Raw genomic sequence first — 14,680 nt, forward strand, 5'->3', positions numbered from 1 at the left:
TACCGGATAATTTTAACTTTGTTTAAACACTTTTAAATTCTCAAACTTCTTAAGTAGTTTTGTTACTATGAAAAGGTTTGTTGTCTCATTATTTTATTCATTGCAGGAATTCAAAATGTTGTGCAACATATGCGGCACTCCGCATCGACAGGACGAAATCACAGCACCTGAGAGATAGCAACGAATAAAGAACATATTGGTTGCTATAATCAAATAAATTCTGTGAACAGTTTGTCGCAACAAAGCCATGTTCTTGTGTAGGCAAACGTAAGTTTGTGTTGTTTTTACCTAAATCGTATTAAGCTAATTGCAAACATCACAAAAATATTAAATTTCTAGTTTTTTTGGGATACTCTTTTCCTTACTTTTTTATAATAACAACAGACGTATGAGTCGAATAATTATCATTCAGCACTAATAGAGGATGATGAACTAATAGATTATTAATAGCCCAAAAATAGGCAAAAAGTAATCCTATCCTTTAAGATAACCAAATAGCAGTTACAACACTTCATCATCGTTATCATCAGCTCACTTTACGTCCACACTGAGGGGCTCGACGCCTAGCCTAAGTTAGGGTTTACTAGGCCTTAGTCAACCACGCTAGACCAGTGCGGGTTGGCTGACTTCACACATATCTTTGGATTTCATCGCAGATATGTGCGTGTTGCATTAAGATTTTCTTCCACCGCAAGAACGTCGGATAAATGTATGTATGTAAAACGAAAAACACATTGGTACATAGGATTCGAACCCAGGACTTGGAGATTACAATTCCAGGGCTTAAGTCTTCGACGATTTAAAATAAAACAAGCTGGAGACTTTTGGCGCTTTACAATTACTTTTATATTTAGTGTGCTTCAGAAAATTGGAAAATTATTTGAGTATATTCCGGATGGAGAACTTGGAATTCTAAATGTTTTATTAATATAATTCATTATCAAATTATTCAATGACTGGTTTTATTTAACTGCATAATGTAAAAACCTCTTAATATATCATACATTATTGAGTTATTTTATCTGGAACCAGTAGCAGAAACTTAAAAAACGGGAAAATGTCTTGGTCTCACAGAATGACGGCGTGGACTACTCTTACATTTATTGCATTGTCGAAGGAGGTTCAGTATCTCTTCTCTCTGCCTCCTTATCTTATCAGCTGGAGTTTTTTCCGAGTGTTGGAAACGTTAATATATTGTGGTCACCTGTAGGCTTTATTTATTATTACACCTGTAGGTATTTCACTATTATCAACTTTTAAAATACTTGACAATACTTAAATGTGCAAGAATCCACAGCTTTAAAAATAAAAATAAAAACTTGACGTTGGCGCTCGTTGACGTTAAGTCTATGGTCTATGAGTAAGAATGACTGAAATGATGCGACTGAACGGGAACGTAACTCAACAAACAAATGGTGACGGGTGACGGTCTATGATTATTGACTACGACAGCTCATCGTTTGTATAACAGTAATTTTTTTGTACATTCTATCAACAAAAATATTGCTAAATTATTACTGTTTCTTTTATTAAAATGTGGGACCCGACACATGTGCAAGTAACAGTCCAAAGAGCCCGCGGATTATTAATTAAAGGTAAAAACGGTACAAATAACTGTTTTGTTACTATTGCCCTCGGTAAAGAAAAGTTTCAAACTTCCGTGAAACACAAAGCTACTGAGAACGTCGAATGGTTAGAAGAATGTGAACTACGTATTCCAACTCACGGTAATACTGCTGAAATCGTTTTGAAAGTTTACGACGAGGATTTTGTAAAGGACCACTTACTAGGTCAAGTATCGATTCCGTTAAAAGACCTCGATGTCTATGAACGTCCAAGAAATCGCTGGTATGCATTGCAAGGTAAAACTGGGAAAGAAAATGATAAGAAAAGAGGCGAGCTTGAAGTAAAAATAGGTTTTACAGTAAAAGAAGGAAGCCTGACAGATCTTAGTAAAAAAGAAAAACATAAATCATCTTTGTCAAGTATTGCTCAGAATGTAGGCGGAAGCCTTATGAGTATCGGAAGTATTGAAAAACGTAAAGGTATCAAGAAATTTGCTAAGAATCTGGGTTCTAAAATTAATCTGACCAAGAAAGATAAAAAAAGTGATACTTTATCACTTGATGGCAGTGTGGGAAATCTCAAAACTCCGACTTTGCTGACGCCTGACCATTCAACACCTAAAAGATTGTCAGGAGAAGCAGACCCTGGTGTAATTAGTGAAGATGAAGATGAATTTGCTTTTGATGACCTGTCCCATAAAAGTTCTGGGAGTTCACTAAATGTCCACACACTACCAAGAGGGCACAAATATACTCCATCGCCAGTTAATGCCTCCCTTGAAAACCTGGGAGGTGGAGAATTCTTAAGAAGATCAACAAGCAGTAACTTAGCAGTACCTGATAAGTTAGCACCTCAAAAACCTGTCCGCTTGAGTTTAGACACATTCACAGCTCCCCAGCTGCCCGCTCAAGTGATAGATAAAAATGATGAGTGGTCCCAAAAACTTTACTCCCGTCCAAAATCTAACAGTCAGAGTACTATTGACAGAGAAAAGTCATCAAGTCTAGAAAGAAATAAGAAACTAGATAGTCCCAGTTCTCTGAAAGAAAAGCCTAGCCCAAAGTTCTTTAAAAAATTTGGTAACAATAACAAACCAAAAAAATTGTTAGAGGAGCGAATTATTGTTGGTGAAGAGAACATTGTTGAAGAAGATGCTATCAATCCAGCCTTTAATAACATTCCCAAGACAGTCTTGCAGCAGTTTGATGGAAAGACAAGAGAAGATTTAATTGTCATGATCTACAACATGCAAAAAGATGCAGAAGCTGAAAAGAAGAAGAATAAAGATTTAGAAAATTATTTAGATGAATTGTTACTTCGAGTTATGGAAACAACTCCAAGAATCTTACAAAACCCATACACAAGAAATAACAGTATGCATATGAGGAACAAGTGAATTTAAAACTTTCCAAAATCTATATTTACTATATCAGAAGTGAATTATATTGATATGATAATCACTATTTTGAAAAAAAAAAAACTTTACAGAATTGAGTCCATCCAAAATAAAATTATTAATGCAAAGATTGTGTCATAGTGGATTAGTTTATCTAAATATGATATAATTTAAAATTAATAAAGATTAATTGGATGTCTTGAGAACTGTGGCACAGTATTATAAAATAAACTTAGGTAAGTACTTGTCAGTTCAGTTATGAGATTTCTAGTTATAAACATGTTACATTATTTCTTATACTTTGTTGTGCAGGTGAAATTCTAATGTATTTCTTTATGTTTGTTAATCGCTATTAAGATGTTTCTTCAACCTAGTGCCTTATAAATTTTACTAAATCTGTGATAAAAACAAATTTGATTTGATACAAAAATATATTGCTATATGGTAAATTACTATGAGAATTATCAAACTGTTAGCTACTAAAATTTTTAAACATACTCAATATATACATAATAAACATGTCAATGTTTTTAAATAATCTATATTTTTTTATATCAATAAGGTGTAAATAATCAAACACAGCACTTCACCTATTGTTAAGTGACATCTTTAACCATAGTGCCAAATTTTGTTCTGATTTTCATGTTCTTGAAGTAAAGAATTTTCAATTATTGTATAAACACATTTGTTCACATGCAGTTAATTAAAATTAAGCTATTATCTGTGTAACTGAAGCTTATTTTAAATGTACAATAGCAAATTTTACATGAACATTTTCCAATTTCCAAAATGCTTAGTTGCAAATAAATTGTGGATAATTTTATTCCCAAAACAAGTCCATTTTTGTATTGTATATCTTATATGGAATGTCTTCTTTTATAAACATACAACCATCATTAAATTACATAAAAAATATAATTTTTGCTTCCATGGATATATTAATATTATTTAATCTGCAATATAAATATAGCAACTTTTTCTACTCAACATATATCTTTATAAGATATCCAATGAATGAAACTAAAAGAAATCAAATAAGAAACCATATGAGTGACAATGACTAATATCTAAATATAGAAAACTAGTGGTTGATTTGTGAAATACTTTTATTGCATTGCATATATTTTTAAAACTTTAATGGACCCTACATTAAATAACTTTTAGACAGTGTTAAAGTATCCGCGGTGACTCAATTACCTGGGAAAAATACAAATGGACTGCATTCACAATCAGTCAGTTACATTAGTATGAGTTGGTTAATCATGAGTCATGTTATCAACCATACACATATCAGATTAAAGGTGTCTTTGTTATATGAACATTATTGTTGTTTATATGACTTGTTCCATACTTTGGTTGACAAAAAAATGTAGGTTTCATATACAAAACTTAGTTTCAAATTACTTCATAATATGTGCAATATAATTAGCTCATAAGTGTTTATACATCTCATTTATTTTAAAGGCAATTTAGGTGTAATAAATATCAAGGTCCAACTTGTAGTTAATGTTTAAAATGCTGAAAAATAGTTTATATTATTTTGGTACTAGATGAACAAGTCTTTATTTACTTAAATTTATATTAGTTTTATTGATGAAAATCTTGTATAGTTGTGTTGTTTTCTCAGAGCAGTCAGCAAAAAAAAGTATAATTTTTAGTTTTTCTCTCATTGTCATGCAATCCTAGTCGTAATAGACCATCTTACCTGTTATGACTTTAATTAAAATGAGAAAATCCCACAACTATTACAGTTTTCGTTGCATATTGAACAACATAACCTTGATTATATTCTCCACTGAGATGGTTAATTGTTATTTAAGAAATAGGATAAGCCTTACTTGTAATTCAAAGATTTGTTTAGTGTTTATTTATTTTTTAATTCATTATAATACTAAAATTGATTTTAATTACTTCCTTTACCATTTTTCATTATTCATCAATTGTTTGATTTCAAATTTATTTTTGATTAACAAATAAACTACTAACTCTTAAATTATTTAGTTCATGTATCTAATAGTTAAGAGAAAAGTATGTTTATATTCATGGATTGATTGAAAGTTAATAAATAAACTTTGAATAACAATATTATTTTCTTTTAAAGATTATTCCTTTAAAAATCATCAAGAATGTATGTATAAAAATATTGCCTTTTACTTTCAATTAAAACTATGATTTGAATTACATCAATATTTTGTAAGATACTTATACAAATATTTGAATATCGAAACAAGTAATAATCCACCTGGTGAGTAAAAATGAAACCACGACTTTCCATTGTACACATATGTTTTTATGTTCAAAGAAAATGAGGTTGAAAATATGTTTTTCTATAGACTGAAAACTCACGACAAAGCTATGCTGTTAATCTCAGAAATATGTCAAAACTCATTCCGACAAATTAAATAAAACCAGTATATTCGTAATTCAATTAAACGGACAATCGTTTCATTATAAACTAATAGCAGCAATTTCCTAGTCGAGCAATAATTGGTTGACATTTCATGTGACCCTTGACACTTATTGCATAAGCCGAGTAGGGAACATCAGTGTGCGAATAGTGCATTGAGCGCATGTACTTGAATCAATTTCGATCAAATGCCATTACAATAAAGCAATAGGTCGAATATTGGTAAATATAATACCGTTGAATTCCATCATTCACTTCATATTTTACTGTTTCTAAAAACCAGAAAGTTATATTCGCTTTTTGTCAACAGCAGGCAGTTTTTACCCCAACGGGTAGGTAGATATTACGAACTTGGCGCGATGTTTTCATATCTCTTTAGCTTTTATTTCCATACATCTACAGAAGCGTGCACTTTGAGAAGCAATAGCATATATTTATGATTCTATTAAGAAAAATGAGATAACAACGTGTTTTATTGTTTCTGCGGCCAAACTCTCAATAGAGTAGCCAAGTTTGAATCACAATCACTCAAGTTAAATAGCTATATTTTAAGTCCCTTTTTTGTCCTATCTAATTTTTTTGTTATACTCGAATACAATGTCTGTGAAAGTTATTGCAAGGGTATTATGCTGTGATTCAGCGGAGACATCCTACCGGTTCGTGCGAACAGGTTTTTAAATTAGCATCGTAAGAATGAAGTCGTACCAGCATTCATGCAGAATAATTGCGAAACATTTGCATGCACAACAACAAACCATTCATAATGGAAAAATAATACGGCAAATGAAATAAATAAAAACATATTTATTTGCTGTATAAGTAATAGTTACAAATAAGCAATAATTATAAAATAAACGGACTGATTGTACTCTTACTCGATGGATACCTCAGTTTTCGACATAACGGTATAACCGACGAGGCAGCTTCGTTCCTCGGGAGGAGGCTATAGGAGGTCCTAGGTCATATAAAAATAACTTATACATTTAGACGTAACCGTTGTGCGGTATATAAAGTTTTTGATTGATAAAATATCTTATTGATTTAAAAAAATATGTCAACCGCGCTAGAGATAACGATAATAAATGATGACAACATGGGACGATCTGGCCTGATAACAAATAGTTATCCTTAGCATATCGTATCAAATTCAAAATTCTCATTTCCGAAACTATGTCCCAAGTATTTCTACACTATGACCACAGGAACAACGGTTAACTGCTTGTGTTCTAAACTTAAATATTTTGCACTGCTCATTTTTTGTATTAAGATTAAAAGGCAAAATGTTCTTTCAAATGTTAAATTTGCTTCTTCAATCTTAAGTAATAAATCAAAACAATTGTCTAATTACAGGTATGAAATTAAATGTCATTTTGTTATAGTTTAAATTATATTTTAATCCTTTTAGAAACAAGGAAAAATTGGTAGTAATTTCTACCTCCATTGAATCTCTAAAGACTTACTTAGTAATGAGTTTAAAAAAATACATCATTTAAAAATAATAATTTTATTTAAATTATAAAAAGGAAGCTTTTCTGGAATTGTGACTTTATTCTATCAGTATAAAAATTAAAAGATAAAAAGTAGTAAAATATTTCATTTATGTCTACGTGATTTGGTTGGGACAGCAACTGGGGCTACTGCTGCATATGTTTTCTGCGATAGCTTGTTCATGTAGTAGATGGTCATGAGTGAAAATATCAAACTGAAAAAAAAACATAAAAAGAATTTTGCACAGTTTATAAACATAGAAATAACAAATTTACATAAATGGAAAAGACCAATCAATGTCAATTTCCCTAGGTTCCGTGTAATTTTTTTTACAAAAACTTGTCATAATATGGAGATTTATACCAATACCATAAAACCTCACATTATGATCTTCATAATGACACTAACTGACAATAATGCAAAACTTTGCTGTAGGATAATTGGACAGTTCAGATGACTTAATAAATTGATAGCTAAAAGCTGATATAATGTTCTATCTATCCCTTTTACCATTGCTTACCTACTTTTTTTGCATTTCTACCATAATAATTAAAATAAAAATAATTTACCATGTTGTGAAGCAAATCCGATGCACCATTCCTGCAGCAATAAGTGATATTGCCATAGATAGTACAATTTCTGGCAGCTTCAATTGAAAGTTCTTACCAAATAATGTAGCTTCCAAGTTTCCTACTGCCTGAATAAACCATTAAGGATCTTATTCTGCTCTTGTTCCTTAACATGTCAATTTCTATAATCTGATCTTGAATGGCAACCAATATCTTTATCAAAATAATTTTCAAGAGTAATGTACCATCAGTAATTTAGAAAAGTGAAACTTTACACATGTTAATAAAAATATTGAATATTGCACATTAAATACATTATTAATTCATATAAAGATTTTTGAATTTTTCATTACCTGAAAACTTCAGATGATTTAAAATAAACAGAAAATAATATGCTTAAAAAGGATACTGTTACAAAAAATAAGAACATCAGCGAACCAAGGTAACCTCCAAATATTATTGTGATCGGCGACCTTACTAGAAGTGGTTTATACATTTGCATCCCAGAAAATATTAACAATGTGAGGATGCTGGATAAAACGAAGGACGTGGCACTGTTTACCGCTGAAACATTTCAATAAATTTAAATATAACAATTTACACTTTACGTTAAGCTTTAGTTAATCAAAAAATCAATTACCCATAATTTCAGATTCTATTTAATGCTTTCTATCAACAAATATTACTCAATTTACCGGCAAAATAACCGATGAATCTCAAAATCCAATAAGCATTAATATGACAGTGACAACTGACAACTAGTGACAAAGTGACAACAACTAATAACTGGCAACAAAAATCATGAAATCAGATAACCAATTATGTACTTTTAAACCGAATTCAAAAAGAAGGAGGTTATCAATTCGACTGTTTTTTTTTATTTAGAACTATCGTGGTTTATTAATGGAACTGGCTCTAATAATTATATTTCATTTTGATCATCTAATGTTTTTTTTCGTATAATTTTCTTTTGTGGTAATTAACTTTTATGCAAATAAAAAATAGCAGGTAGATAAAGCTAATCCAAAATAAAAAGGTAGGTAGGTAAAGTTTATATAAATAATAAATCTTCGTGTTATGCAGTGTGAAGTTTGAATTTGAAGTTTTGAAGTTTCTTATCATTAATCATTATCAAAAACCAGTCTCTGATAAGAGATGTTTTGGAAATACGATCTTGTAAGACTAGCGAGAAGTTTTATTTGCATATTATTACACCGATAGCAAACTCGTTTTTGATAGATCAAGAATAGGTAGAAGTTTTTAGAAATTGCACGTTTTAAAAATGCATTCATTAAAGAAAGCGATAAAATTAAAAGTAAAAAGCGAACTCCGTTATATTCGAACACTGGTAAGTATTTTAATGGTAGATTTACAAGATATTTGTATCCTCATTTAACTTTTCATTGAACTTTGCAACATACATGTACAACGTTTATAAAAACATTAAAAGGAAACATAAAAATCTTCATCATCAATCATGTTTACAGAGTACGGTGTCCGATATAAGAATTTACGAAGTTGGACCCCGAGATGGTTTACAAAATGAGTCGAAATTTGTTCCAACTGATGTGAAAGTGGAACTTATTCATAAACTTGCTGCAGCTGGCATCAAAAATATTGAATGTGCAAGGTGCAGTATTCACAATTACGAAAAGATTTTTTTTAAGATTACCTAATACATAACTTATGATTTTGAATCATTACAGTTTTGTTAGTCCGAAATGGGTTAAACAAATGAGTGATGGCATTGATGTAATGAAAACTATCAAAAGAAGTCCAGGAGTAAACTATCCAGTTCTGATACCCAATTTAAAAGGCTATGAAACGGCTGTAAGTAATAATTATAAAAACCTCTTCCCTGTATTTTGTTTAGAAATTTATTACATTGAAAAATATATATTTGTTATATTATATATATGCTTCATAATCCATAGCTTATGTAGTAAGGATACAATAAATTTACCATTTGTCTTTTATTTCTCACAATAATAGCAATATGTGTTTATGATCAAACTTATATTTTATAAATGAATTACAGATGAAATGCAACATTGAAGAAGTTGCCATATTCCCTGCCGGCTCAGAAGGATTTTCACAGAAAAATCTAAATTGTTCAGTTGAAGAAGGCTTAAAAAGGTTTAAAGAAGTAGCTGTTCAGGCTATTAAGGATGGTTTAAGAGTTCGGGGCTACATATCTTGTGTTGTAGGATGCCCATATGATGGTCCCATTCATCCTAAAGGTATAGCCAAGGTGAGATATACTACATCATATTAAAACTAGCTGTCGCCCGCGACTCCGTCCGCGCGCAGTTAAAAAATGGGGGGGGGGTATGAAAAATAGATGTTGGCCGTTTCTCAGACCTAATGAATATGCTCACAAAATTTCATGAGAATCGGTCAAGCCGTTTCGGAGGAGTACGGGAACGAAAACTGTGACACGAGAATTTTATATATTAGATATTATTGAATGTTTAAAAAGTTAGAGTAACATATTATATTTACAGATTACAGAAGAGCTGTTTGAAATGGGTTGCTATGAAGTATCACTAGGTGATACCATAGGAGTGGGCACCGCAGGTTCAGTGCAAAGACTAATGCGTGAAGTGCTCAAAGTTGCCAAGCCGGAGAACTTAGCGTTACATTTCCATGACACATATGGTCAAGGTCTCTCCAATTTACTTGCTGGCTTAGAAGTAAGTTTGTTTACATTATGATTATTTTTTTTAATATAATTAAGGCTCAATTACTACTGTGTTATATATATGATCTACTTCTTTATATAACCGGAGAATTAACACACACACATTTATGTTATTGTTAAATGCGTAGAATCTAATACATAAGTAGATAAAACTTATATACTCCAACATTCTCTGAGACATATTAAATTGCAAAAAGAAGCTACAAATATTGTACATAATAATTTAGCATTAACTCAACTCTTTTTCATAACTTTATTGTCATGAAGTTATAAAAAAATGCCAGAAATAACAATTGTAGATTAAATTCTAAATGTTATGTAAGTTGTAGGAAAGAAAATATTCTCTTGTTAAATACATATTCTTTATCTTGACAACAGATAATTTATATAAGAATACTACTTCATTAGTATTTACGAATCAGCAAAAAATGAAATGTAAAAATGAAACTATACTGTCAAGGATGCTTTTAACTTTAAGCCAAGTTACGATGCAAAAAATTATAACAAATAAAAACGATTCATTATTGGAAAATATTCTTCTAAACAATTATCGAGTTAAATGGTTCGGAAGTAGGAAGCGTAAAGAGCTATTGTGAAACTTTTTCCTGTTCCTTTTTTATTTACAAAGTATTTTTTACGTAGTAATCTAGAATAAATACTTCTTTTATAATGAGCAAACGAATAGACGGAAGTTTGTTTGAAATTTTCAGCCATTAATATCCGCAACAACTAAAAAGATTTTAATGCTAAAAGGAAGTATAATAACATTTTACGATGCGATGCAAATATAGCAAATTGCAAATTTCATTTTATAATTATTTTTTTACCCAATTATATTTTACTAATTATATTGATTTTTCTTTCATTATAAAATTTGTCTTTGAACAATAGTCATTTGTGTTATAAATCATTTTCCGTCCTCATCTTCATCTTCCGTCCAAACAGATATGTTTCCGTTCGTTCAAACTTTTTTTGAAACGAAAGGAAAGCCTCCTAACTATCGTCGTAGAAGATCTAAAAAGGCAATATTTGTTTCAGTTCGGCATCAAAACTGTGGATTCATCAATATCAGGTCTTGGCGGATGTCCTTATGCTAGAGGGGCCACAGGAAACCTAGCAACAGAGGACTTAGTATACTTTTTATATGGCCTTGGAGTTAATACAAATGTTGATTTGGTCAAATTGATCGAAGCAGGTCGTTACATTTCAAACTTCCTTGGAAAGATGACTGAATCAAGAGTGAATCGCGCCTTAAGTGATAGATTTAAGAACCATTCAGACATTGTTAAAATAGCTGCATGTACTGTCAATTAAATTGACGTTTTTTTATGTAAATGTTGATGTACAAAGTGTATAATAAATTTTATCAATTTATAAATGATGCCTCATTTGTCTTATATCTTCATAAAATTGTTATTCTGTAATTTTTAAGTGGATAATTTTGAGTATAAATAATAAAATTTTCTATTCGAATTTACATGTACAGACATCGAATCTATTTTAATATAAGGTGAGGATATTTTCCATCTTAGATATAATAAACGCAATTAATTATATGTTAGCTAATTTAATTTTTATATTATTTCACAAATAATGTCTTCAGAATTAAAGTGCCTTACTACGCTTTCTTAATTATTTTATAAAATAGTAAAAGCTAAATTCGGGAGTGTCCCATACAAGATGGTACGATGGTGAACATATTTCTATTGAGTTCATTTAAGCCCTACACATGCAGTGCCCGAAATATTAATTTGACCTTCAAACACGAGTTCCTACGACTGCGTTTATTTAACTCTCATATTATCCCTATCATAAGAAATCGTAAAAAATTTAATATGAATACAATAATTCTAAACAATGAAGTTAAAATCGGTGGTAACAATCCGTGTTTTATTATCGCTGAAATTGGACAAAATCATCAAGGTGACATCGAGATTGCAAAAAAACTGATAAAGGCAGCTAAGGTAAGTTATAATTTAAACGAATCCTATTCAAAATACAGGAATATTTGCTTAATAAATCAGTTAACTTACGTTAATAACGCTCCAAAAAATTATGATTTCAATTGACTTTATAAGACCTTAACTTACTGGTTTAAGTTTTATTTAAACATTTTAGATAAAATTTAGACCTTAAGATTGTCCAAACTAATCGAAAATGAAACAAAATTAACTCCAATAACCAAAAAGCCTCATAGACTATTTTGGGCAATAAAAATACGACTTCAAATTTTTGTACATGGTCTATACCATTAGCTTAATGCCTTAATTATATCAGTTTATATCATTATAAATGTAATTATAAACGCATTGCATAATTACAGGAAGCTGGTGCAGATTGTGTTAAGTTTCAAAAAAGTAGTCTAAAAGATAAGTTTACAAAACAACGATTAGATCAACCGTATAATAACACCAATTCATGGGGATCCACGTATGGCGAACACAAACTATATTTGGAATTTTCCAAAGTCCAATATAGAGTCCTGTTAAAATATGCACAAGATCTTGATATTACGTTTACAGCTTCTGCTATGGACATGGTACTTCACATTATTTACTTTTTGTAACGTTAAATTTAATCCGGAATAACTGAATCCTTATATTTTATCTTATAGTCTTTACTTGATTGCAGTAACAAGGTTTTATAGGCAGGTACAATATCTCGCTGTAATTTTTTTTCAGGAATCTTTCGACTTTTTACTTAATCTGAAAGTCCCATTCATAAAGATCGGGTCTGGAGACTCTAACAACCTACTTTACATAAAATACGCTGCGTCCAAGAAGGTTCCGCTGATAGTTTCCACAGGAATGATAGAAAAAGCCACTGTGACATCCATCTATGATATAATATCAAGTCACCATAAACAGTTCTGCTTACTACATTGCGTGTCAGCTTATCCTACGCCATACGAAGACTGTAATCTGAGAGTCATCCAGGATTACAGGAACAGCTACGATGTTCCTGTGGGTTACTCTGGTCACGAGCTGGGAATAAATGTCGCCATTGCCGCTGTCGCTTTAGGAGCTAAGGTCTGCGTTTACGACTATTTGTATCACATATAAATCACGTAATTGTGTAGATATGACATGACAAATATTGAACATTTTTATGATTTTTCTTTTCTATGTAGGTAATAGAGAAGCATATAACTTTGGACAGAAGCATGAAGGGCACGGATCATCAATGCTCTCTGGTACCATCAGAATTACAGCAGTTAATACTGGCAGTGCGTTCTTTGGAAACGACTCTTCGAACTCCTGTGAAAATGATACATTTTTTCGGTATGAATTAAGAAGTATTAACTATTTTTCAACTGATAAAAGTTTACATGACTCCTGTTACCTGATATGCTTGAAACATTCAGTTGACTAAAGTAGTACCTAACTTAAATTGGCAATGTCTGATCTGCTTAGCAGAATAAATCTAGGTGCCCTAGAATTAATTTTACAGTTTAACTTAGACTTTATTGTAAGTAAACACGATGAAAAACGCAATCTTGGAACGTTCTTGAGACGACTAGTACACAATGTTAATACATATTTACATTTTAAGTAAATAAGTTGTTATCGATATTTGTCCATTCAATTTCAAAATTGTTTACATGCTTGTTAGCTTATCATATAAATGACATCATTTAAATCTGGCTATAACTGCCCTTTTTTAATGCATGTCGAAGTTACTGGAATAATACTAACTTGTTTACATACATCTTAGGTATGTAAATGAAAGTTTGTGTTTTTACTTGTCATATCAGTATTTTCAATCGATATCAGAAGAGCAGAAGGGAATGACATCTTTATTAATTTTATTTTATTTATTACTAATGAGATCAGCCTAATGCTAATAGTATGTTTCCTTTGATTTTTTTATAAGTCCTCCATATAGCCATTTGTACTTCGTATATCATTACATGTATAGTACGTGCTTGCAACATTCGCTCACTTGTATGCTAAGTTATGACGCCATCGATATCTTTACAAACTTGTTTTGCTGTACACTGTTTTAAACTATAGCTTTTCTATTTACATTTATATGAAAACATTATGTTTTTCATCAAAATTGTTCAAACATGATCGATAATCTAGAGAGAAGTAACTAAGTATCGCAGAATAATAGTTCTAAGCAAAATCGTATATGTTTTTGTGTTTAGTGTAGGACGGTACATACTAAGGTAAATTTTGCCTCAAGCCAAATATCCTATTCTCCTAGTCCTAGCTTTCTTCAATGCCTAAAACGTATAGCAAAGAAAGAAAACATGAGTTAAGGGAAATGTTGTGTTTCGTAATGTTTTACTGCTTTATCACGCTCTTGACTAATCGACAGGCCTTATAATGGCGTCTCACTTGTTGGTAGCAGCGGACAGCGGGCATACTGGTTTTATCATTTATCAGGCGTTGTGTCGCGGGCGGCGTGGCGAGCACGAGCAGGCAAGCTGCGCGGGTAAGGCGCGCGCGCACTAGTGTATCGGCCGCGAGACAAACAGCCCGCTTTTATATTGAATCGACCTTATTTACACAATCCAATCCTGAGCGGGAGGTCGATAAACCTTACGT

At 31.2% G+C, this 14,680-nt stretch overlaps 4 protein-coding genes across 5 annotated transcripts; 3 read left to right on the forward strand and 1 right to left on the reverse strand.

The window, feature by feature from the left end:
* The first annotated feature begins 1,370 nt into the window (after window positions 1-1,370).
* LOC106708988 (rab11 family-interacting protein 2) lies at window positions 1,371-3,085 on the forward strand. The gene has a single exon (XM_014500623.2). The coding sequence runs from the start codon at window positions 1,535-1,537 to the stop codon at window positions 2,960-2,962; it is 1,428 nt and encodes a 475-aa protein (XP_014356109.2). The 5' UTR covers window positions 1,371-1,534; the 3' UTR covers window positions 2,963-3,085.
* A 3,816-nt stretch (window positions 3,086-6,901) lies between these two features.
* Window positions 6,902-14,540, reverse strand: LOC106709067 (protein KRTCAP2 homolog). Of its 2 annotated transcripts, none has more exons than XM_045681995.1 (4): window positions 14,471-14,540; window positions 7,836-7,990; window positions 7,427-7,554; window positions 6,902-7,071 (listed from the first exon to the last, which is right to left on the reverse strand). In XM_045681995.1, the coding sequence occupies exons 2-4, from the start codon at window positions 7,926-7,928 to the stop codon at window positions 6,963-6,965; spliced, it is 330 nt and encodes a 109-aa protein (XP_045537951.1). In that variant the 5' UTR covers window positions 7,929-7,990; window positions 14,471-14,540; the 3' UTR covers window positions 6,902-6,962. The 2 variants fall into 2 exon arrangements, with proteins under 2 accessions (XP_045537951.1, XP_014356233.2); XM_014500747.2 differs by lacking the exon at window positions 14,471-14,540 and adding an exon at window positions 8,067-8,195.
* On the forward strand, window positions 8,456-11,457 carry LOC106709066 (hydroxymethylglutaryl-CoA lyase, mitochondrial). Its single transcript, XM_014500746.2, has 6 exons — window positions 8,456-8,774; window positions 8,914-9,056; window positions 9,133-9,256; window positions 9,465-9,677; window positions 9,931-10,119; window positions 11,166-11,457. The coding sequence occupies exons 1-6, from the start codon at window positions 8,709-8,711 to the stop codon at window positions 11,439-11,441; spliced, it is 1,011 nt and encodes a 336-aa protein (XP_014356232.2). The 5' UTR covers window positions 8,456-8,708; the 3' UTR covers window positions 11,442-11,457.
* LOC106708951 (sialic acid synthase-like) lies at window positions 11,711-13,419 on the forward strand. The gene is made up of 4 exons (XM_014500570.2): window positions 11,711-12,091; window positions 12,451-12,666; window positions 12,809-13,156; window positions 13,258-13,419. Exons 1-4 carry the CDS (start codon window positions 11,816-11,818, stop codon window positions 13,417-13,419), a joined length of 1,002 nt encoding a protein of 333 aa, XP_014356056.2. The 5' UTR covers window positions 11,711-11,815.
* Window positions 14,541-14,680: the final 140 nt, after the last annotated feature.

Source organism: Papilio machaon, chromosome 2, assembly GCF_912999745.1.
Source record: "Papilio machaon chromosome 2, ilPapMach1.1, whole genome shotgun sequence".
NCBI lineage: Eukaryota > Metazoa > Arthropoda > Insecta > Lepidoptera > Papilionidae > Papilio > Papilio machaon.